The 25,237-nt window shown below is 41.4% G+C and overlaps 1 protein-coding gene across 3 annotated transcripts in view; it reads right to left on the minus strand.

Moving 5' to 3' along the window:
* LOC147016773 (thrombospondin type-1 domain-containing protein 4-like) overlaps window positions 1-25,237 on the minus strand; it is a 174,729-nt gene that overhangs the window by 88,990 nt on the left and 60,502 nt on the right. For 2 of the 3 annotated variants that reach the window (XM_085845751.1, XM_085845752.1), the window contains 3 exons: window positions 20,642-21,255; window positions 14,881-15,019; window positions 13,882-13,984 (listed from right to left, as the gene is read on the minus strand). In XM_085845751.1, the coding sequence (XP_085701877.1) occupies window positions 13,882-13,984; window positions 14,881-15,019; window positions 20,642-21,255 (856 nt within the window). Of the gene's footprint in view, window positions 1-13,881; window positions 13,985-14,880; window positions 15,020-17,995; window positions 18,106-20,641; window positions 21,256-25,237 lie in introns of those variants that run through there. The other variant, XM_085845753.1, reaches the window with a different exon arrangement.

A 25,237-nucleotide genomic window follows, 5' to 3' on the forward strand; every position in this document is an offset into this window, starting at 1 on the left:
ATGCATTCAGTTACCAACTTTCTTGTTGAGCGCTCACCATGTGGCTTAAACACTCAAGTGAGCATTCCATTTGACACTGTTGCTACGGAATGGCTGGCTTGGCAAACGATAGCAAGCTTATTGATAATTGAACACACTCCTGGAGTTACCAAGCAGTTATCATTTTGTTTGGGTGCTTGCTTGAGTACTTAAGCCACTTGGTAAGCACTCTAAAAGCTGATTGGTAATGGAACACACATGCCCCAGGAGCGACTTGCAGCCAATATGCAATGTATCCTGCGTGACGTCAATTGGCTGCGTGACGTCATGAGCTTTCCCTCACCGAACGCCACGTCAACCATCCTCCAGGATTCCGCATGCAGTATCACATCTAATAAATAAATACATCAATAACCCAGTTTTAATTGCTACCAACCCATTTCTTGTCACCTCCAACTTGCCATATATGCTTTGTTGTGCTAATTTTAATCACGATACTCACTCTTGATGCACAAATGAGCGTCCTTGGTAATATATGAAATGTCAGATGGAGTTTTCAAGTTTTATAGGCAATTGTAAAAAACGATTCTTTTAAATTATTTATATAACAAGCTCAAATGAGCTAAGATCCTCGTCCTCTTAATGAAAAACAAAAAATTGCCAATTAACAAACAAACAGACAAGCCGGTAGGCGGCCATGGGTCGCCGAGCATCCGATGACCTTTGAACCCTGATCTGAGTTAATCTAGTACTAAGTACTTCCAAAATTGCAATCGAATCGGTTAACTCGTGTATGAGCAAGGGGGCTTTGAATCGTCATTTTGCCCGAACAATGCACTCATTGACCTTTGACCCCTGACTTAGCCGAGATAGGTCAATATGTCCTGAAGGAAAGTTGTAGTACCCATTGAGTACTCTGTACTTATGAACTTTCATTCGTATCGGTTAACCTGTGTAGGAGCAAGGGGGATTTGAGTGGTCATTTTGCCCCAAAAATGCACTCATTGACCTTTGACCCCTGAATTAGCCAAGATAGGTCAATATGTCCTGAAGCAAAGTTGTAGCACTCATTGAGTACTATGTACCTATGAACTTTCATTCATATCGGTTAATCTGTGTAGGAGCAAGGGTGCCTTGAATGGTAATTTCACCCAAAAAATGCACTTATTGACCTATAACCTACTCGAGATCGGTCATTATGCAAATGAGTAAAGTTGTAGGACTCATTACGGTCTATAAGCATGTAAAGATTCATTCGATTCGGTTCCACAGTCTTGGAGCTAGTGTACTTTGAATTTCCAGCAGGAAAGCTCAATGGCCATCAGACACCCAATTGAGAGAGTTACCATTTGGAAACTATAAGATATAGAAAAATATGGCTGTCATATAGCGGATAGAGAATCAGAAGATTATGCATACCAAATCTCATCGAGTTCCATCTAATGATAACTACTCGGTATCAATTTGAATGAAAAGTACCGAAAATGCAGTTTGATATCGGAAATCCCCAAAGTTCGAGGGGGTGCTGTGGGTGAACATAGATATAAATCGAAAATCCGGCTTGATCATTTGTGCACAATGTATTCCAGATGATTAGTGTGAATTTTCATGACCACCCGACCATAACTCTAGGAGGAGTAGCATTTGGCGTGAAGGCACCTCCAGCTCTCGCATATCGATTTTAGCACAAATTGACCTTTGACCCCTGACCTAAGCGAAATCGGTCAATATGTCCTGAGGCAAAGTTGTAGTACTCTTTGAGTACCATGAACCTGCAAAGTTTCATTCGTATCGATGCACTCACCTGGTCGCTCGGGGGCCTTCAATTTTCGCCAATTTTCGCGCATACCCTAATTGTAGGGGGCGCTGCAGGTAAAGTATTCTATATATCACAAAAACCGGAATATATTTTATAGAGCATCACGTGTAGATCATTCGTGCCAAATTTCATAACCCTACATGGGATAATGGCTTTCGGAATTGATTTCGCGTGAACGGCACCGATTTTGAAGGTTTTTCGGTTGTTGCGAGGGAACCAAAGCGTCCCTAGCAACCATCACAATTTCCAAAGCACTAGGTCCTAAGATGTACCTACCACCCGAGTTTGCTCAAAATCGGCCCACGTTTCCTACCAATTATGCTGATGACAAACGAACAAACAGACAGAATTACTGACAATAAGGGTCACCTATTTTGGCGACCCAACAGAGAGGGGTGAAAACATTACCTCCTTCGGTGGTGGAGGTTACGAGAAAGAATCTGAAAATACAACGCCCGTCCACTTTGTTTTCAGACTTCTTCTTCCATATGCTGAACAATACATTTGATATTTTAACCAAATTCTAAATATTTATCTTCTCTATATTCTCATAATAAAACTTTTTTGAAAATTTCATGACAAAAGCTCCAATGGTAAAAAGGTTACGGCCCAAACACACACACACACACACACACACACACACACACACACACACACACACACACACACACACACACACACGCTTGCAAAACCCTGTCTTCCGCTGCATGGGGGACAGGACAATAAATTCCCTTCCTTGTGCTGAAAAGGAAAGGGACACTTTTTCTTGGTTGTAAGGAGTTCACAAGAGACAGGGACATAATTGTGATAATGATTGATTGGGTAATATAGGCCATTATCAGTTCAAAGAAATATAGTATAGAAAGTCATAAAACTGAGCAGAAAAACCTTTCCCACAATTCCCTGCACAATGTGGCCATGTGACATAACATTGCATTACAAATATACATATATCATTGCAAAGGATGAGGCGAAAGTTATTATATTAGTACACTAAACCATATTTTATGGACGTATCTCCTCCGAAACTGCCAGACGGATTGTCGCCACTTTCGGCACGCGAGTGCTCTGTGGTCTAATGTACATCATAGGATATGTGAGATCGCGCCAGACGGAGAGGTTTGGGAATTTTTGGCGATTTTCTAATTTTTACATGGCGACGTGTGACATCACTGCTGAGAGGCGTAATGACATCATGACATCATGAGTCATTCGCTGACGTCATTACGTCTGTCGTCGACAGACCGTCACCACTGAGAGACGTAATGCCACTCCGAGAAAACAGCGTCCGCAATGTAAAACCCTCTTCTGCACATGCTGACTACCTCAGAAGGTGAATTTGACACAAAAATGTAACAAGAAACATTGTATAGAAAGAAATTCTATAAATCACATTGCGAACACTGAATATATTGACGTCCTAACGAACCCTGACTATCGAAACTTTGCGCGGAGCGCGGGTTTGGCGAGTAATTTTTAATCAGCACTTGTATTCTGAGAAAATGTCATGGCAATATTTGCAAGCCTACCAGCTGGAGCCAAGTATGCCAAAAGAAAAGCAAATGCAAAAGAAAATCTGTCATCAGCTGAGAAACAGGACGCAAAACACACTGTGCTACGATATCGTGAGTGATGACAAAAACAGAGATTGGAAAAGAAGGGCCGAGGGCGAGAACGAGATCTCCAGAGGTCATTACCATTAACCACCACCAAAAAGGACCAGTGTGGACTGATCACGAGTTTACGTCAACGCCAACCTTGAGCTGCCATCGGAAGAATGAGCCGATTCATGCGAGACTGATGCAAAGCAAGCAAACAGACATTTTCAGAGCTCGGAAACACCATAATAAGGCAATATAGTCACACTCAAAAGCCCCTTTGGTTAAAATATATATATATATATATATATATATATATATATATATATATATATATATATAACATATTAAAAGGTGTTTTATAAACACTCTGTAATGCAACATAGCTCTCAGTGATTTTTATCATCATATAACCACATTAAAAAGAATCCCCATAGCTAAAGTCTTCACTGCTCCAGTGAAATCGAAATTTTTAAACGACTTTTTCAGACGGCGGTCGATTTAAAATGTGATTTTAAAAAACCGGCAGATGACAGAAAAACACAAAGGGTCTTTTATAGAATGGACTGAGTAAATAGCCATAGGAAGATGGTCCGGTTATCCAAATTGGACCATGTAGGGTATTTTGCCGCAAGCGTGCATGATTAAGCGCCGGATCCCTCTGGCTCCGCAATCAAAATCTGGAAGTGCTTTCGTTAAACAATTCCAGGCAGCAGGGTTTGGAGAATTGGAGGACTGCGTATGACTGTGGTTTCAGTTCCAGAGGGGAAGGTGGGATACGTTGGGGTCGTGAGCAGTATTGTGTAGAGAGCTCAAGCGTACACGTTGTGGAACTGCTCCAAAGACATCCTCTCACTGAATTGCTTCACCCGCACCGTGAACATATCAAAAATAGTATTATTTCGTGTAAATTTGTGCTGCCTTAGCCCAAAATGTTCAAGCTTTTATCTTTCAAGTCAAGAACTGTAAAGTATACAGAGACCTTAACTGGAAAAATAGCCACACTTATCAACCCAAAGGGTTCATGCTTTCGGAAAGTCTGTTCTTGCAGACATTCCTAAGCAATGATACCAGTCATTTTGATGGATCAGACATCAAAGCTTGATGATTAAAGCTTTGAAATAAAACAAGCTCAAATGAGCTAAGATCCTCGTCCTCTTAATGGTGACGTCATAAAAACGAATATGACGTCATTGTCATGTATCAGGTTTGCGATAAATTATCTGTGCTAATGCCCGACTTGATTCCCGCAAACAAAATTAAAACAGCTTGCCTAGTTTCAGAGATAATGGTATAGGCGATTTCCATTAGCGGCGATATTATGACGTCAACTTTTTTTCTAGGATGAATTTCCAAAATCGGAGAAGGTTACTGCCTGCGCGTGGGTTTTCTGCATATACATGGCAAGTTTCACGAAGATCCGATGAAAACTCTGGGTTGTGAAACAAAAAATGTCAAAAAATAGGAATGACGTCATAAAAATTGATATGACGTCATAGTGATGTATCATATATGCGGTGATTCATCTCTGCTAATGCCCTGTTCAATTCCCGCAAACAGAATTCAAAAAGCTTGCCTAGTTTCGGAGATAATTTTTTAGGCGATTTCCATTAGCGGAGATATTTTGACGTCATAACTATTTTCAAAGAGGAATTTTCAAAATCGGAGATGGTTACTGTCTGCACAGGGTATTTTTACATATACATGCCAAGTTTCAGGAAGTTTCGATGAAAACTGTAGGCTGTGAAACAAAAAAGTCCCCAAGAAGAAGCGGAAGAACAACAACGTGAGTAAGACTTAGAGATCCTCCACGAGGATCTAAAAATGGCCATTTTCAAATCGGTGAGGGTGAGAAAGCACCTCTTTTACACCTGAGCAAAATGTGTAAAAGGCACGAACAAACTTTCTCATTGATGAGGAATTTCAGTATCAAGAACTTGTGGTGTTGCGCAGACATGATGCTTGGGAAATCTGTGATGAGAATAAAATGGGATTGGGAAGGGTGGGTGTGGAGGGGGGTCCTACTCCTCAGTGACTAGCCAAAATCATAATCCCAGGCCTCATCTGCACACCAGCTCGTATTAGGAAACACCCTTTCTTGTGTTACCACAGGAATGGATGAGATGCTTTCTGTAAAGCTTCTTTGTTTTTTCCCCACCTCAAACAGTTAACCATGATCCTATGGCATTTGAGAGGATTGTGTATAACCATGGAAGAAGTTGATCAACAAGTAGGTGTTTATTTCATATTACAGCCTATTTTCATGTCAATTTGCATTTATTTTTATTTTTATTATTAATCGCTAGTGCACTCACTCCCCACGGAAGAAGCATGATGGGTCATGTTATTATCTTCTCTGGGGTATATACATATTACAGTAGATCTAGGCTCGGCTCCTTTCATCTATGGAGGACACGATAAGCATGGGAATGCCTCAAAGATGTCAGGATTCCTCTAGATTTCTTTCAATTTAGTGTTAAACAGCAGTAGCGACTGTTTAAAAAAAGTAATCATACGTGTTTGTGGTTGATAATTGATATTATTTTTATTTTGTGGTTGATGTTATTATTGTGGGAGGTTTATTATTACTTCCGGTAGGTTTCCCAGATAAGCGATTTATCAACGTTAACATAGCGTTTGTCGAAGGAGGAAAACTCCCTTGTGGAGAGGGAATATTATTAGTGTCAATATTTTTTTGCACCTAAATTAATATTATGCTATGATCATGAGTGTTGTTGTTACTTTTGGTATCAGAAGCGGCTATGGAAAAACATCACAATTAGCTATCTTAACACAAATATACACCTCAGCATGGATTTCGCCAAGGCGGAAAACTCCCTTGGGAAAGGGAGGCAAATGAAATCACTACAACCTCCATCGTGTGACCCTTAGTCCTCCTGTCAAGTTTGGTTGATTGGATAAATAAGGACCAAATAAGTATCGTGGTCAAAAAACAGATAGACAGACACCAAATTGCATATTTTAGTATGATACAAAATCTAAGCACATGTCGGAGTGAGGTGACTGGCTAAAAAGGTACATGCTATCAATGCGGCAGTGGACCACAGTTTGACACAACAAGCAGATGAACAAAGAAAAAAATATATAACAGAAAGGAAGAGAGGAGGAAACACAACAATTTGCCAGTAAGAAAGTTGGGTGAGGTCGGGTTCACTGAGGCATCACTTATCATGAGAAAGGATGGTGGTACACTGCTTTCTTGAAGCAATGGAGGGAAGAGTGAGATTGAAAAGGTCTCCAGGAGGTGTTTCAACAAATGGGAAAAAAGATGAACAAAAGAGTGGATGTGGGTGGTAAGCCTGGATTGTCAAAGTTCAACATGGAGGGAGTTGCGAGTCGAATGTGTGTGTGCACAGGTGCCGATAAGCTGAGTATCCTGCAATAATCAAATGGAAGACTAAATACTGCATTGGAGTCATCAGAAGGAACCCGAATAAGTAAAGAGCAAAGATAGAGTCATCTGGAGGAAAGTGGAAAGGATTCAGGTTTCAGCTGGTACTCCTCTAACCTCAAACCCATCCAGGTACAACCAAGTGAGCCTAACAGAAAAATTTCTGCAAGAATTCACTTCTCCCTAAGCAGACAGATCATGATAGAGAGAAATAAAAAAAGAGAAAAACAAAGAAAGAGAAAGATAACTGGGTTAGGCCAAAGTATTCCTGACTTCCTCCACTTCCGCAGCCAATGTGCGGCTCTCAACTGAATCCTTTCTTCTTCTCCTCTCCCTGTGAAGGCTTGAGTGTCCCCAAGGCAGTGTTATAGGCCCGATCCTATTCCTAATCTTCATCAATGATCTCTCTGACTCTGGAAAATCCACTTTATCTCTTTGCTGATGACTCCACCCTCTGCTGTGACATAGGCCTACCTACCTCATCCTTCTGACAGACAGGGAGGAGGCACTTCCCTCTCTTCAAACCTTGAAAAAAAACAAATCACAAACTGGTCAAACACTTAGAATATGTTTTTTAACCCTGAGAAATCTCACACACTCAGTCTCCCTATCCGAAAGGACCGTACCACAACAAACCCTCCCATCTACTTTCTCAGTCACTCAAACTCTTAGGTCTCACTCTCGGCCATGATCTCTCCTGAGTAAAGTAAACTACATTTCAAAGTAAGCCTCCACAGTCACCAACAGGGCATCCTCCATTGTGCAAAGTCCTTCATCAGCACATCTGAACTCCTATCCACCTGCAAGGCTTTCATCCACAGCTTGATGGAATACTGCTCTCCCCTCTGGGCTGGCACCCCTGCCTCACACCTTGCTCAGCTATATGCCATGGAAACCAAGGCCTTCAAGATCATTGGTATCTCTCATGATGAAACTGAGTCGATGAGCCTATCACTTTACCATCACCAACAGGTCGGTGATCTCTGTCTTCTTCCACTTCTCTTTCTGGTGTTGCCCTCTGCAATCTCCATGCTTTGTCTTCCCCCCAGCAGGTATCTGCAGGACACATTTGTATGTTGTGCAGGATGCATCTGCACAACATACAGAACCCTCTCATAGTAATGCCAAATTGCAAGGTGTGTTGTGTGTATACAGTCTCTACACCCGCAGGACCCAATGTCAGCTTTGTTTTGTTGTTTATATGTTGTTGTTTATATCAAGGATCAAGTATCATGCACAAACGCATAGTGGCATATATGTACAATGGCCAGCCAGGTGATCCCAATTCACAATTCTTAAAAGGGTATTATTATTTAACTCCTGCATCGCGTTGGTAAATTTTGAGCACGAGTGTGATCTTTTGCTAACATAAGATTAAGGTCGTGTGATAATGTCTCCTCCGAAATGGATGTCTACCAGTGAATGGCCCAGATATAGTGACATCACAGAAGAGTTTATCTTTTTCAAAAGTCCAACAGACCAATGTAATCACTCTAGATAGACAGACTTCTTAAATATATGTGGAAAAATTACAGGCCCAGATCAAGAATTGAACCCAGGCCCAATTCCTCTGGAAAACCCTGGAAAAACAATAACAGTGCTCTGCCATCTGAGCTATCTGGGTGACCCACTGGCTGAGAAACACAATTCTTCCACATATACAGGTGCCTCTCTCTTTCCCCCACTGCTCCCAGGGCACTCTGCCAACCAAAGGAGCAGTGAGGGCCTGCTCTCAAGAGGGTCTTTCCCCTGTGGGGGAACACATCCATGTCTGCTATTAAACACCACAGTGGGCATAGTAATATAATTAGAAGTGAGCAGGATAGAACATCATTTCTAGAGGACATGGGTTTGACTCCCGGTCTGGGCCCATAATTTTTCTTCATATATATTTATGATGTTCTATCCTGCTCACTTCTAATTTGACAGACTTCTATATAATTCCGTTCAAAAGAGTAGTTAGTAGTTACAAACCATCCAAAGTGAACATGCTCCCAATCCATAATAATGAAAAAAAAGGAAAACCCAGCACATACTCATGACGTCACATCCACATGTTGTTTGAACACTGCTGCAGAATTGCTTTGAGGAGTTGAAGGAGTCTAGATCAAGAGTTGTGTCTGCTACCTCACATGCAATTTTGTTTGGTTTTGTCAACCATAGCATCTCTGTGTCCCAAGACACAGAAGAAACAACACAAGGCAAAATGTAGATCTTATAGCAGTAGTGGTGCTGGTTGCCAGATCATTGAGGTCAGTGGAACTACATCAAATTTCACCCGACTTCTACAACGAACCCACGAAGCAAAGTAAGCGCACTTGACCGATCTAATTATAGTTATAATTCCAATTCCACAAACATTAATCAAAGTCATTCACCATTCAAAGTGAATGGAAAAATGCTATTATTATATTTTTTTCAGTTTATAAAACGAAGGAGAGAAAACAGATTGTAACGGTGCTGAGCAGTGGTATAATATTTTTCTGAATTGCATCATCTTTTTGCGTGAGAAGTTTTCCCAGCTCAGCCACAAGTGTAGGCCAGCCGCATCCCGAACATGTGTTGTGCTTGATCGCGATCCATGTACTGTACTGTTGGCCTTGATTGCAATCCGAGAGTCAGTTTTGATATTGGATTGTCTTCATTTACATTGGCACAAATAAATTCGCTTTTTTTGCCACTTTATAATCCAGTAAACCCTATAAATATCGCAGGGGTTATGCTCCTGGAAAATTTCGTGATATTTAAAACCGCTATAGTTAAAACCAAGAGCCAATGGGAAAAGGGGAGTTACGTTCCTGGCCTTTGAAAAAATATTGAGGAAGGTGATCTGCAACTATAAATAAACACATCACAATTGAAATTAAAAGGGCACTCAGTGAAGCGCATATCTCCGTCATACAATGTCTGATCCACGAGAACATAACAGGCCCAATACATTTTTGAAATATCATGTTATATATCGTTTTTGGCCCAATCTCTCATTGGTGAAGAATCACTGAAAATTAAAAAATTCTCATATCCAAATTTGGATTTGGATCTTCACAAAAATCGAAGCAATTCATCCTTGTCACACACACACACAACCTAAACACCAAGTTTTGTCTGAATCTGCCCACAACTTTTTGAAATATCGTGATATATATCAGTTTTGCCCTACCTCTCAATGGTGAAGAATCACTTTAAAATTCTAGAAGTTGGATCCTAATCCAAATGTTCACCAAAATCGAATCAGTTCTTCCTTTCACACACCCAACCTGCCTACCAAATGTTATCTGGATCCGTCCACAACTTTTTTGAGATATCCTGCACACAAACAGACAGATAAACAAACAAACAAATGGATGGAGAGTGGTGAAAATATAATCTTCTTTACCTACGGTGGTGGAGATAACAAACAGACAGAGGTGAAAACATAACCTCCATCCACCATAGGTGGATGGAGGTAAATAAACAAAAAGACATGACTTTTACCTTTTTAATTTATTCCCAAACAGCAAGGTGATTTTTACAAAACAGTGAGGTGAATGAGGGTAAAAATATTACGTATGCTGCCATAAATATAAACCATGCTCAGGATGATGATGATACTGTTGGAGAGCGGAGTGGGGTTGTGGTGGGAGGGGGATTCAGTGATCAGAAGAGCGATATTGACTTTACGACAATGTTTCCTGCTGCATTACCATTTAGGAGAAGGGTAAGCCAATCCTTTGCCACCTTGAACCGTGAAGCAGATCTTTCCTGCTTGGACAGGAAGGTACAAGATGGTATCCTCTTCCAGAATAATCACGTTTCGTCAGCATTAAAGACCTGCTCCGGCACATATCCCTTCACCTCGATTAGTTTCATAAGCTGTGTTGGGTAGTTCTCCAGAGCATCATGGGCTCCCAATGCTGCTTCCTGGATTAATTTGACATTATGGAGGCCTCATCTTCTTTTGAAGTTCTCAAACCAGCCCTTGCTGGCATGGAACTTGTGTGCAGCCATGGTTGTACTGGAGTCTTTGGCCCCGGGTGCCTCGTGTAAATGTTGGTAAATGCACAATGATTTATCTAAATTCACCAGTCCACTCAAAGGAATTTTTTGTGTGTTTGGTCCTCCATCCAAACATTAACAGCTTGTTCCATCCTTTCAATACAAGAATCACATGACTGGAATGACACTTTTTCACTTTGCAGAGCGAGAACTGCAACACTTGCATGGATACTTGACTCACTCGAACAGATATCTGTGAAGAATGGTAGTTCCATCTGCGACTTATTTCCAGTTGTTACTGGAGTTCATCGGGTGGGGGGTGTACTAGCCCCCACACTCTTCAACACTTGCATGGACTGGATTCTGGGGAAGATGTCAGAGAGATCAAGCTGTGATGCATCACTTGGGAATGGCAGGATCTCTGACCTTAATTTTGCAGATGATGCAGTCATCCTTGCAGAAACACTGGATGTTCTTGTAGGGGCCCTCGAGGCACTGAAGGAGGAATCGGCGCCGCTGGGACTATGGGTTTCCTGGGTCAAAAAAAGATCCAGGCTCTCAATAACATCTTGGATGCTGCAATCTTGTCTGTACCCAATTGTGGTGAGGATGTTGAGGTCACGGAGATATTCACTTACCTTGGTAGTGATATTCCTGTCTCCACAGGTTGTGAGCCAAAGGTCAGCAGACGTCTGGGTCAGGCCTGGGGAGCCATGGATTCACTGGATCATGAGGTGTGGCGCTGTCAGTACCTGTGCAAGAGGATGAAAATAAGTCTTCAGGTCTTTGGTGCTTCCAGTCTTGCTCTATTGATGTGAGACGGGGACTTCACTCCTTCGGTACCAGGTCTCTTCGAAGAATCCTTGGCTATCGCTGGTCGGACTTTGTACCCAAAGAGCAGTTGCTGAGAGAGATTCAGATCAGATTTGTTACCTGCATAGTCTGTGAGCGTCAGCTGCGGCTGTTTGGACATGTGGCTCGATTTCCTGACACTGATCCTGCTCACCAGATTCTCTCAGTGAGGGAGCCTCATGAGTGGAGGAGGCCAATTGGACGACCGTGTGCCTCGTGATTGCAGCAGGTTAATCAGCATCTCGAGGAGATGGTGATGGGCCAGGAATATGCCTGGGCTGGCCAGACGAAGGCCCCTGGAGTGTCGACGGAGAGTGGACGCAGCAACGCGCTACTCGGGTACATGCTCCCATACCTAACCTAACCTTTAACAGATATACAGTATAGTACTGCAGAGTCAATTAATTTATCCCATAATGGCAGCCCACAGATTCCATACTTTCACCTCCAGCCAACCTATATAACAACTCAATTTTTTCATACAATGCCTTTTGACACAATTAACTTTGTCCATCAATTTACGTTTTGGCGCTATTATTAACAGTGCACGAGAAACAATAAAAGGCTCTATTGTGAGATAATCGTACATGTGGACGTAAACAATGACTTATCACAGCTCAAAAACCACAATTGCTCAAAATTAAGTCTCGTGATAACTAAATCGGAACACAATAGGTTGCCCACAATTGGTCAAAACCCACAATATTTAATCGTTTAGTGTACACTTTCAGCACAGGATTGGGACTCAGACTCAGAATGACAAGGATTCAGACTCGGAACTTCTGGACTCAGACTCGGACCAGGTGAACTCGACTACAATACTGCTAGAGGTGTTTCCCCAGGACAGTAAAGGAGTCGAGTGGTTGTCCTGTGTACCAAGATGTATGAGATTGTTGTCAAGTGTCTGGGTTTAATACTGTTGTCTTTGTGCCTCCTGATTTCCCACATTCTCATGTCATAAAAGGCTGTGTTAAAATAATACAAGAAAGGAAACTTAGGAACCTCTGAAAAGTGTATGTCTCAAGATGCCACAAAACAAGGCTTCATTTTCTCTCGTGTAAAAATTAGTTGTTCTCAGGCCAGCTGGAGGTGCCGTTTTTAACCTTATACCGACTTTTATGTCAGCCCAGTGGGTGTTTGGACCAGAGTACTCTCCAACTATTAAAATAAAGATGCTAAATGGTAAATTTGAAGTCAGAGGTCAAAACAATTATTCAGGTGCCAGTAAGCCAAGCGAGCACCTTGTCGACCATGCTGAACCTCATGGTGAGATTGCAGATAAGGCCTCATGCAGATGAAGAGGCACAAAAATCGAGGTTTATACCCTCCAAAGTATCTTGCATGTTTTATATTATTGTGTGCGACTATGCAACTCTCCACTGAGTGTATGTGACTGCGAATATCATGAACACATTCACTGGCAGTCCAGGACGTCACAAGAATCACTTGAGACAGGCACAACTCATGGTGTGACCAGCTTTGTGTACCAAAGGGTCATAACAGTGTTTCAAGTTATGAGCCATACAAACGACTTTCAAAATGATATGTGTTGTTTCTTTTCTTGACACTCAGCATTGAAAGGATAGAGCATGGGCAAACCCCGTAGGTTTTATTTTTTTCTATACAAAGTGGAGGCACGTGCATGAATTAGAAAGGGTACCATACATGGAGAGGAGGAAAATTATCGTAAATTATCCTGATGAGTGCAGAAAGAAAAGTGACATCATCGCTGGGACCCAGAATGCCCCAGAAAGTTACATCACTTCCCCAAAGCTCAGAGGCTGTGTTTGTCTGAAGTCAAGTCCGGTGTTGTGTCATGTATTTATTTGCATGTTTGTATGCGATTTGTACGGCAGCTTCTCTACGAGCCCAGACACTGTGAATAGAAAGACTTTATCAGAATTTCTTGCTGCACAACACCAATGTGTACAAAATACTTTGCACGTCATTCATAAATATCTGGTTTTTACCTTCTTAACTCCCTCCCGTTAGTGAAGACTTCACTGATGAATTATAAGCAAAATGGTAAATTAGATAACTTTAGTTTGTTCAAAAATGACGTTCAAACATTCTTTTTCAAAACCGTTGAGAGAAATGTCGATGAAATGTTTGTGGCGATGATGGAATAAGATATCCTCTGGAAGTTATATGCAAGCAACAAGGTCTATACATAGTCAAACTTGAAAACTTGCCTAAATTCAGAAATGAATTAGATATTCCCCTCTCACTCTCTTTCTCTCTCTCACCATCAGTAAAAGGTTGCCACTCATAGTAACGTCCCATGAAGGGCTTGGGGTTGTAATTGGAGCACTGCACGGCACGGAAGTCTCGCCTGTTTGGAGGGCAAGCCTGTAGAGAAAAGGAATCCAACAAAGAATTGTAATCTTAAAGGCTAAACATACCATATTTGGAAAAATAATTTTAATCCCCTTACAATCAAACCATATGCTTTAGCAGTGACCATGAAATTCCAAAAGCCACTGTAATTCCAAACTTTGACTTACCAATTGCATTGTGGGTAGCCACACAAATAGGAATTTTACCCTTTCCTCCCCACCCTTTCCCCAACTCCAACTTTCCCCCAAATAAGCTTGAGTCCCATCCAATAAATTGACTGCAGTATGATTTAAAGTATGCGTTTTTCATCAAGAACAATTTAAAGTGGCATTACAAAATTTCCTCTGACATGCGTACATGACAGCCACCCAAGGTGCAGCGAGTAAGTAAAAGAACTAATTATGCGTCTTGGCACGTTATCCACAAAAGGCCTGCCATTGTTCATTGCAATCAATGCTGTTGGTTGGTTAAGGAAAAAAAAATTCGACATTGAAGCACCAAGTAGTTCCAGGTTCGAATCCAGCTCAATTTTCACCCAACTCGTGAAAACACCCACCAACTGTAGTAGCTCTGCAAGTCGATAAGCCTTAAAGAAAGGCATTCTAACAACAAATATGATAAAAGTTAATGTTCACATTTTGTGGGTACGGAATCTTTATCTGGTTGCAACATCAGAAGCTCCAACTCTCTGTCCAAAAAGGTTCAAACAGAGGTCAAACCTAAACTCGAAAATCCTTACCACACACTAGTTGAGGCACCATTTCTGGAACCTTCTTGTGTTTTATCTTGTTGCATTTTATTATCGGTACAAATAAGCTGAACTCAAGCCAATGGTGATGTATGGATACCCCCTGCCCCAACCAACAACAGTGTATGCATGGTTGTCCATGTATACCATGCTTCCCCACCTGTGTGTTACAAACACGGTGTCTTCGGTAATTCCCTGTGCAGCTGATGCTGGCTCGAGGACCCTGTCCTTGTTGGAGCTCCTTCCGCCTTGTTCTTGATCTCTTTGATCTAGCTCTGATGGTCTCAGCACCCAAAAGCCTGATGATATACAGACCACAAAGGAGGCCTTTTCAAACTCAGAATCGTTCAAGCTGTAGTTCATGTTCATCAAAAGACGTTATCAGACACTCGATCTCAGAACGGCTTAACTTTAAATGCCACATAGTTTGAGTACAAGTCGATTACTCCCTTTGCATATATCTCTTTTTGTCTATCCATCAATCGTTTCCCCAAGCCTGGTGTTGGCTTAGTGGTTAGGGTGGTGGCTTGGGATCCCAGGGTCCTGAGTTCAAGCCCCATTGGCTGCTGAATTAACACCAGGGGGTTGACTCAGCCTGTCATCCTTCCGAGGTCGGTGAAATGAGTACCAGTGCACTGGTCCCGGTGTATGCCCCGGTTAGAATAGGTGTACCATATCCCTGCGTGTCGTAAGAGGCGACCAGGGTTGGCGTCAGGAAGGGCATCCGGCCATAAAACATTGCCTCAAGAAAAAGCCAAACCCTTGCACAGCAGGGAAAAATGGCTGTAAAAACATCAATCGTTTCCCTCTTTCCTCAGGTGCAAACAAAAATCTAGTTAAAGTTCTCTTTCAAAAGAGGATTAAATGAGCTTTATACCCCCCCCAGAATGCTTTCTCAAATGCAGTGAAACTTGCTTCGAAGAAGCTATTCCTATTCCACATCAAACCATTCACATTATATACACTTTATTGTACCTTTCAAATCATTAAATGTCATACTATTTCATGAGCAATGCATAGTCAAACAAGTGTGGCATCAACAACTTGTGATCGAACTCGAATCAATGGTGAACAAAGCATCTCAAAGGCTCAAAACGTTGACTGTGGCTTTCACCTGCAATGAACGAAGGGTAGTTAATGATAAACTGAGCTTGGTGCTATCTCGATGGTGGTCGGTGGGTTTCAATTTGGAAACCTGAAGAACAGCAACAAAATTCGTAAACTGGGCCTTGCTTTGGTTTTTGTTTTTTTTTCTCTCCCTCCTGTTATTTCAGATTATATAATTGCTGCTGGCCATTAGGGTTATGATATACCCATTTACTCATTTGGGATTTTCCTTTGAGGCACAGAGTTGGAATACCACATGTTTTGCGAGAATTGCCTTGTGTATTAATAATAAATAAGAACGTAAAAAACCACGCTGGATTGTTGCCCAGGACTCCATCTTGGAGAGGCACTAGTGCCAGCTGTGTGGACTTGTAAAAGTCCATTGTAAGTGAGGCCAGGCTGGTTGAAAAAGGATGTGACTATGTAAGAAAGCAAATTCAATCTTGGTTTCAAATCCATTTTTAAAATGCCTATTCGGTGTTTTTTTTTTTGCACTGCAGTAAAGCTAAACCTTGTTTCAGTGCAAAATTTTCCATCGGTGTACTTATTCACAATTCAAGACTAAACAAGGTTTTTTTTTTCCTGATGGCATAAAAAAATAAAAAATAAAAGATTCGAAAATTTATAACAAATAAACATTTGTTATAAATTAAAGGTGTAATGGTTAGTGTAATGTAATGGTGTAATGGTTAGAGCGTCCGCTTGTGAGTCTGGGAGGTTGGCGGTTCAAACCTCGGCTGAGTCACACCAAAGACTTGAAAATGGTACGTGTTGCCTCCTTGCTTGACACTTAGCATTTCAAAGGATAAGAGCATGCACAATCCAGAAAAGTTGGCATCCATGAGAAGGAGGAATTTTCGCCGAAGGAAATATAGTGAGAAAGATGACACCATTGTTGTGGCACCCAGAGTGCCCTTGGAAGTGATGGCACTTCCCCCAAGCTCAGTGGCTGTGTTTATCTCATCTAACAGTCTTGTGTTGTATCTCGTGTTTTCATATGTACGTCCATATGTGTGAGATTTGTGTGTGGTAGCTCATTACGAGCCTTAGATCCTGTAAAAAATAAAAATGAAAGTACTGATAATTTCACCATGACAACAATGCCGGAAAAATATGAGTGGTTCTGATGAAGCAGTTAACAAAATACTTTCATTGGCATGGAATATGAAATCTGAGATCGTGAAAGTCAAGCCAGGTCTACCAGACGTTATAATAATAATAATAATAATAATAATAATAATAATAATAATAATACATGTTCGCTTACAAAGAATTTAAATGCCGGAGGCAGCCATGAGGCACATCAAGCCTGCACAATGGTTGCCAACCTATGATTGTTTGTCCGTGCCCTATCCTATTGTAATGTGAAGCGTCAAACAAAGAAGCAGCATGTACCATTTTTAAAGCCTTTGAATACGACTCAGCCGGGGTTCAAACCGGTGACCTTTAAAATTTGGAGCTGACGCTCGAACCATTACGCCACCGAGTCTGGTTGAAAAAGTATGATTTCGTGGTTGTCATGAAAGAGACGATACTTTCTCCAACTCTGATGTTTTGCAACTTGTTCAAGATATCAACTTGATAGCCATCTACAAAAGACATTACAGGATGTTTGCTATCCTGAGTAGAGGACACCGACGACATCATATACATCTAATCTAACACCTACGTTGGCATTTGGTAAAATCTACAATACTTGTTTTTGTGTTTTTTTTAAGATGCTCTGCGGCATCATCTGACTAGTTCCACACAGCCATGTTACAGGCAACGACGACACTTCTAAAGGAAGAGGATTCTGTATTTGCATCATATAGACCGAGTACATTGGCATGGGTGAAAACCAAGAGCAAAATGTTTTTTGAAGTGGTAGGAGAGGGGGAATAACAACGATGACTTACTGGTGTTCTAAGACTATGAGCATAAAGTTCAGTTAGAGCTGTGTTTTGTTGAGGTGATGTATATCATACTCTTTATACAATACATTGGTGCTGCTGAAGCAGCTTATTGACCTGAGTTTTGCTGGGTGGTTGGCCATTCTTCCACGAGCTAGCTCGTTCACGGGCTTTGACCATGGAATAAAACAACAACACCAACAACAACAAAAATTACCTTCCCAGAAGTCAGTCAGTGCAGTTTAGAAAATGGCCATGGTGCCGGTGATAACTCACCTATTCATCGCAAAGGACACCGTGGGATCTACAACGTCCTCTAACTAATGCCAGCAGATGGGACGCCTGTTTATTGTGCATCCAAGGGACAGCGCACACATTGATGTCGTGCCCTGCCTGCAAAACACCAGGACGAGTTTATAGCTTGAATGAGATTCGAACCTGGGATAGACAGCTCAAAGGCGAGTGTGTATACCTCTGGAATATCCTGCCAGCCCTCGCGAGGTGTTTTATCCTACCCAAAATCACATCTAGCCGGTCAATGAGGCAAAGGAAGTCACAGGTATGGATGGGTCTTATTGAAGAAGAGTCCCTGTGTCACCTCCAAGAAAACAATATATGGGAAAATGAGATTGTTAGGCAACAAATATATCACATATATGTATAATTTTTTATTTTTTTTACACTTGCAACAGTCAAGTGTCTGCGTGAGCTACGTCACATCTTATCCCCTTTCCCTGTATTTCACATGTGAGGTAGTTGTTCACATAACCATGAGTTAAATTGTTGCCTTTTTAACTAAAACCATCCAGGTGAGGCACTGAACGAGTCATTGTTCCTCCTCATTATCACATCTTGAGAATAAAGAGCAAAGTAAGGAACAAAAGCTCCACTACATGAAAAATGTGTGATCCAACTGTTACTCCTGCTGCATCAGTATGCACACATACCCTGCACACCCCAATGTGTGCATGTTAAAAATAGCAGATGTGTCAGCTAGTAGCTATGCATGCATTCCTCGCAGTGTGTGCCCGTGCGGCTCCTCCACACACCCTCCATCCCATGCGCTCCATATGGTCAATGATGGCCATTCTTTGGCAGTATGCCACCCATTTCCTCTTTAAATCAGTGGCGTCATTAGTTGCCAGTTACTAGGACAGTGGGTCATTAATTTGCACCCTCAAATCAAGTTATGGTTTGCCCTCGCTGCAGGCCTACGGATCCTTTTATTATTACAGCATTTTTGATGTCACGCTAAGGAAATGTTCACAAAAATGCTTTCTGTATACTTCACCCTAGAATTCAGCAAAAGTAAAACAAAGGTTGTTTTTAAATGTATTCTTTGCGGTCTAAGTCAAGACACTTAGCATGTGAACGTATTCACAGTGTTACGAAACGATGTATTGAGAGTTGGATGAGTCTATTTAATTGTTTTAATCTATTTTAATTTGCTTAAGCGCAGTGGATGTTCGACAATGCAAAGATTTAGAAAGAATATTCTCATCGTGGGTAACCAAAAATATAACGTTTTGATTCCTCAGACACTATATTGAGCCATGTGAATCTATCCAAAAAATTTTCATATTCGATCCGAGTCAGAACTTAAACGAGCAATTGATATCCTGCATGCATATGTATTGAGGACAATAACAACAAGAAAAAGAGCAATCAGAGATTGCAGACCTTCAGCAGGACTTCTTTTGTGTGGTGTATTTTGTGTGGCGTTTGTGTACCGGTGTGTTACGTAATTAATGAGAAATATAATTAGAACTGCCACTTTCCAACTGCTGCCAATGATGACCGGGTACCAAGACGTCCCGCTTTGATGCAACCCTGCTTTGATTGGACACCTGACCCTGACCCATGACGTTTAAAAAAATTATTATGCATTTCTCAATTCAATTTACAATGGGATTCAAATAAATTCAATTCAAATCAAACGGAAGATCAAATAGGTACAGTCCGACATTGGAGTAATCAGAAGGAACCCAAACAAGAAAAGATGAAGTCATCAGGAGGAACCTGGATAGGATTCACATTTCAGCTGCTACTCCTCCACGTTCAAACCCATCCAGGCACAGCCAAGTGAGCCTCATTAAAAAAATAATAAATACATAAATAATAAATGAAAAAGAACACATATCAAAAAATTAAATAATCCCGGCTGCCAGACCATGCGTCCAATCAAGATGAAATTTAAAACACATATTCCCCATCCCCACTAGATCATAAATGTGAAGTTTCATGTTGATTGATTAAGCGGTTCCAGAGAAAACATTATTTAAAAATTTTCTTCAATCCAACATGGCTGCCAAACTATGACATATGTGTGAACCTTTACTTCCTCATGGATACGTGGTCAGACATGTAAAGTTTCGCCTCAATCTCTTCAGCCATTTCAAAGAAGATTTTTGAGGATTTTTTTGTTGTTGTTTTTAAAGATTTTAAATGTTTTTTCTGTGGACCATTTTATGCCTAAAGATGACCCTCAAAAAATTTTCATACTGATCAGATGTAGAATTATTCATATGCAATTATGACCTCATAACGAAGGCACCTATGATGTCATCAAAAAAATCACATTCCCCTTGAGGAGTACTTGCCATGTGCCAAGTTTCAATTTTTTCCTTAGTGCAGTTTCAGAGATAAAGAGGTCCAATTTTTTTCAACTTTTTTCAATGTGACTGCCACACCATGTGACGTATGACATCATAATTATGTTTAAAACATTCTACATGAGTAGTTGCACCTATGGTGAAAATTTTGTCTCAATCAGCCAAGCGATTTCAGAGAAAAACATGAATGTTATGTATGGACAAACAAACAAACACACAGACAGACAGACCAACAAACAGACCCAAATGCAATACCCTCTCCTTTGGTGAGGGTAACAAAATGCTTAAGTTTATCAGAGGTGCGACTGACCATCTTTGTGCCACTCTGCGATGCCAAGAGTTTGATGGTGATGAGATCCGACGAGGTACAATGTGGTGAGAGGCAGCACTTCTATGGTGACGGGGTGTAGCAAACCAAGAAAAGGCTGCTATGTTGGAAGGCCTGAGGTAAGATAAATGGTAGGGTACTGAAGGATTGGGGTAAAAGGTATGCGAAGGAAGGCAGGGCCGTGTCTGCTCAGCAACACCAGAGCCACAAGTTCGAGTACATGCGGACCAAGGCCCCCAACCACCCCAAGTGCCTGGTATGTCCTTTGTGGGTGAGATGGATTCTCGACGCGTTCGCGGGTGCGCCCTTTTCCAGCTGTTCAATTTGGCAACTTGCCCAGGACCTACGTTGGCTGTGGTTTTGGTCAGTTGGTGGTCTCTCTCCGTTTTTGAAGTGATGACAGGTGAAGGATTTCCTTCAAGAATTCTGGGAAGGAAGTTAAAATGGAATGCTCGAGCAGGTGGACTTGAAGTATGAGCAAGCTGCTGCCGAACGCGTTGTGCAGCGAGACAGCGCCCTTGCAGACAATGGACTGAAGCATTCTGGAATACGCTGCTGCCGACAGCTGCCCAGTCTCGATTCCTCAATCTTCCCTCCTGTCGGCATAAGAAGTGACACAGGACCTTGGGGGGAATTCAGTCATCATATCTCTTAGAATAATGTCTACAAAAGGAATCAAGCAGAGCATATTGCCTGCACTACATAATTTGCACACAGGCGTGACACAAATAATACCATTTTATGAATCTTTCGGAAACTGCTCGAGCCCACAAATCTTTTATGCATGTTATAATATATTATACTCGTATGTGCTTTCAAAGCATGCTGAGTCTATCAAATCACATTATGAGTGCAGTTTCCAAGCAAACCTTGCCCCTCCCCCTCCACCCCTCATAAGTTAGAGCTATAATGTTTGAATAAAGTAGTTTCTTGATCATTTGCGAGAAGGAAAACTTATATACCTCTAATGTTTGGTACAGACTCTCTTCAAATCTACTGAGTTGATAATTCAGTTCTGATGCGCGGTTGCGAAAGCATGAAAATAATTGCAGATTCTTCGTTGTAACTTTTCTTTTAAACAATTGTGGAAGGTGCATTTTACCGCATGCTGAATGTGTCAAAGTACAAACAACTGTACGTATTTTACAAGAGAAATCGCACTTTCTTTCGAGAAGTATGGTTGTGACTAATAAACATTCCATGAAGTTTGGTGTTCTGTTCAGTTCCTTTCTTAGTGCAATTTAACATGTACGTATAATATAACCATTCAGTGAGTGACTTCCCTATATAACCATGTAACAGACTAGCGATAACAAAATGCTCAACTGACATCTCTACAAAATGATGGAGCAACTAATGTTGACTTGGTTTATTGTTGGGGAGGCTTTCAATATTTCTAACATTTGAACCCTTTATTTTAGTTACCTTTCATTTGAACTATTTTTACATATGCGCTCAACATGCTTGTACGTCTCCACAAAAGGTAGTGGTAAAATTTTAAAAAAGCATACAAACTGTATGCAACATCGATAAAATCATGGTTTGATTGAGAAACTGTGTCCTCCACCTTGTTTCAACACCAGAGACTGGAATATTCCAGAACTGTTCAGATACAATACAATAATGATGATAATAACAAACCTTTCTCAACATTAAACTCCATTGAGGAAAGTATTTAGTACTTGCATATATTGGGCAAAAGATTTGCAGCAGCAATTTAACCTGAGCAGGTGTAAGGTGTTTGGGATGGGGAAGAATAATGAAAATAGAGATTACAGGATGCAAGGGGTAATTTTGGAGCGAGTCACACAGGAGAAGGCTCTGGGGGTGGTAATCGATATGGGAGGTAAGGAGACAGCACAATGCCAGGCAGCTATAGGTAAAGCAAATCGGGTTTTAGGTTGTATTCAGAGGGGGATCAATTATAACTCAAAAGAGGTGGTGTTAACATTGTACAGGAATTTAGTGAGGCCAGGGTTAGAATATTGTATGTGGTTTTGGTCACCACAACATAGGAATGTTGGCTTGTGTGCAGTATGTTTGCAGTATGCCTGGTGTTGGCTTAATAGTTACGGTGGTGGACTTGGAATCCTAGGATCCTGAGTTCAAATCCCACTCTCTGTTGAATTAATATCAGATGGGGTTGACTGTAACTGTCATCCTTCCAAGGTCAGCAAAATGAGTGCCAGATTGCTGGTATCCTGTGTCAGAGAGGCGACCCATCCAGGATTGTGCCCAATAGCCAAGGAGTCTGCTTAGGCAGCACCAACGCTCTGCACAGAGTATGGTCCCAATGGATGGATGGAACTCAGGAAGGACATAGATGCCATAGAGAGGGTTCAGTGCAGGGCTACTAGATTGATTCCGGGCCTAGCTAGACTCAGCTATGAGAAGCGCCTGAAAGAGACAGGGCTTTGTACACTAGAAAGGAGGCGGTTACAAGGAGATATGACAGAGATGTTTAAGATAATGAAAGGTATTGACATAATAAGTGCAGATGAATTATTCAACAGAGTAGACAGTGATGGGACCAAGGGCCATAGCCTGAGAGTAAAGAAGAGGAGAGTTAAAATGGTAGTAAGCAGGGGTCTTTTACTCATAGAGTAGGTAATGCATGGAATGGTCTCCCTGGAAAGGTAGTGGCAGCAGGAACAGTAGATAAGTGAAAATTAGAATTAGATAGGTACCTGGAAGTTATGGAGATAAAGGGGTATAGGGATGTTGGCAGGACTTTGAGGTAGCTTGAGCATGGATGGGTGATGGTATGCATGTGTATGGAGTGTTGTTGGTGGGGATCTCGTTAAGGGGTGTTGTATGGTTGATGTTGTGTGTTTTTAACCCAAGTCCATGCCCCTTCCCCTGGTAAGAGGGGGGGAAATACAAAAACTACAAAAGAAACTTCATTAATAAAAATTTAAAAATTTGCGTTTTCTTATTTTGATCTGATGTTGAAAAATTAGTGTGGTGTTTATGTAGGTGCAGGCATGATGGGTTGAATGGTCTCCACCTGTCTAATTTCCTTATGATTGATTCCTTGCGATTGCTTCATTGGAAATTTCATTATCTCTATTAGATGTGCCAAACCTGTTTGTACTGTATCATCACTTACTTTGTGTTGGCCTTGGGTAATCTACATATTATGATGTTTACATGAAGACGGAGTGAGATAAAGAGAAAAACAAGGGCGTATAGAAGGAAAAAGGAAAAGTAAGTAATGGATAAAAGAGGAACAAGAGAAAGGGAAGCAGGAAGGCAGAAAAAGTAAGGAGGTGAACAATAATGTGGAGTGAAAGGGGGAATGGAAATTCAGTCCTGTTTGTGTACTTAATATGTAGGTGGTGCCAATGGGTAATGCAAGCTTTAAGGATCATGCACTCTTTCCCTGGTTATTCCACATGTTCATACAATGGAATACTCGTCTTTGTAAAAGCTTGGATCCGACTGCAGCAGCTGACAACACTCCCTGCGATATTTGACCCGTGATGCTTGACCCGAACCCTTTGACTTTTAACCCATTCATATCACTGCATAAACTCCCCTTCCTCCCACATTTACTTCTCTTGCTCTGATGAAGAGCTAATACTCGAAATGTCAGCCTCACTTCGCTTCCCACCATAGTTAAATGGACACATCGGTTTTTAGTCAATGGGATCCATTGACATTCTCATAAGTGCTTGTGAGATGTATGCCTTCAAGTTTGTCTGTGCTGTCGCAACATGTTTTTTCGATTTATTTAATCACTGGCAAATACCACCTGTCGCTTCACTAAGGGTAATACTAAAAGGGGAAGGGAGAAAAAGAGTGGGGAAGAGGGAGAGAGGTGTAGGGAAGAGAGTGGGGAGAGTGAAGAGGTGGAGGAGAAAGGAGGAAGGGAGCTGGAGGGATGGGGGAAGGGAAGACGGCATGAGGTGAGAGGAAGGGAAGGCAGACGTGGGGTGGAGCGTTAATTACGATTCATACTGTTTCATCAAAATGATTCTGCATAGAATAACAGTGAAGATGGAAACAAAATAATGTCTGAAATCTATTTTCTACCGGTCATACTATAAACACGGTTCAAAGACATACTCCTGTGTGGACATAAATACCGCCCGGACACATCCGGAAACAAACACCATCCAGACATAACCACCATCCGGATATGTCCAGAGACAGAGACAGAGACAGAGAGAGAGACAGAGACAGAGAGAGAGAGAGGTGAGGGTAGGGGAGTTAGCAGAGAGAAAATGTTATACATTATGAACAACAAATACACGTGCTTGGTCGATATAGGGAATTTTTCGAGAATCCGCAGGTTGGAATCAGTGTGATTACCAATAACAGTACTTACTGTATCCAACCCAGAAACCTTGAGTTGCTTTCACCAAAAAACAACGTTGCATTTATATAGACGTTTCAAGGATATGTTCACAAACAATATTCTTTATAAACAGCTGCGTGTGGATGGGTCAAAAAAATTTGGCTGGTAATTTAGAAAACACGTCAAAATGGCAAACGACTCGGAAATTGAGTGTCATTTCACAACACCTCGCTCAGGGTGACATAGCACGAACCACTCGCTCGGGGCGACGGGGCATG

The sequence above is a fragment of the Eptatretus burgeri genome, chromosome 11, assembly GCF_056783735.1.
Source record: "Eptatretus burgeri isolate ZD-2024b chromosome 11, Ebu_testis_v1, whole genome shotgun sequence".
NCBI classification, from domain to species: domain Eukaryota; kingdom Metazoa; phylum Chordata; class Myxini; order Myxiniformes; family Myxinidae; genus Eptatretus; species Eptatretus burgeri.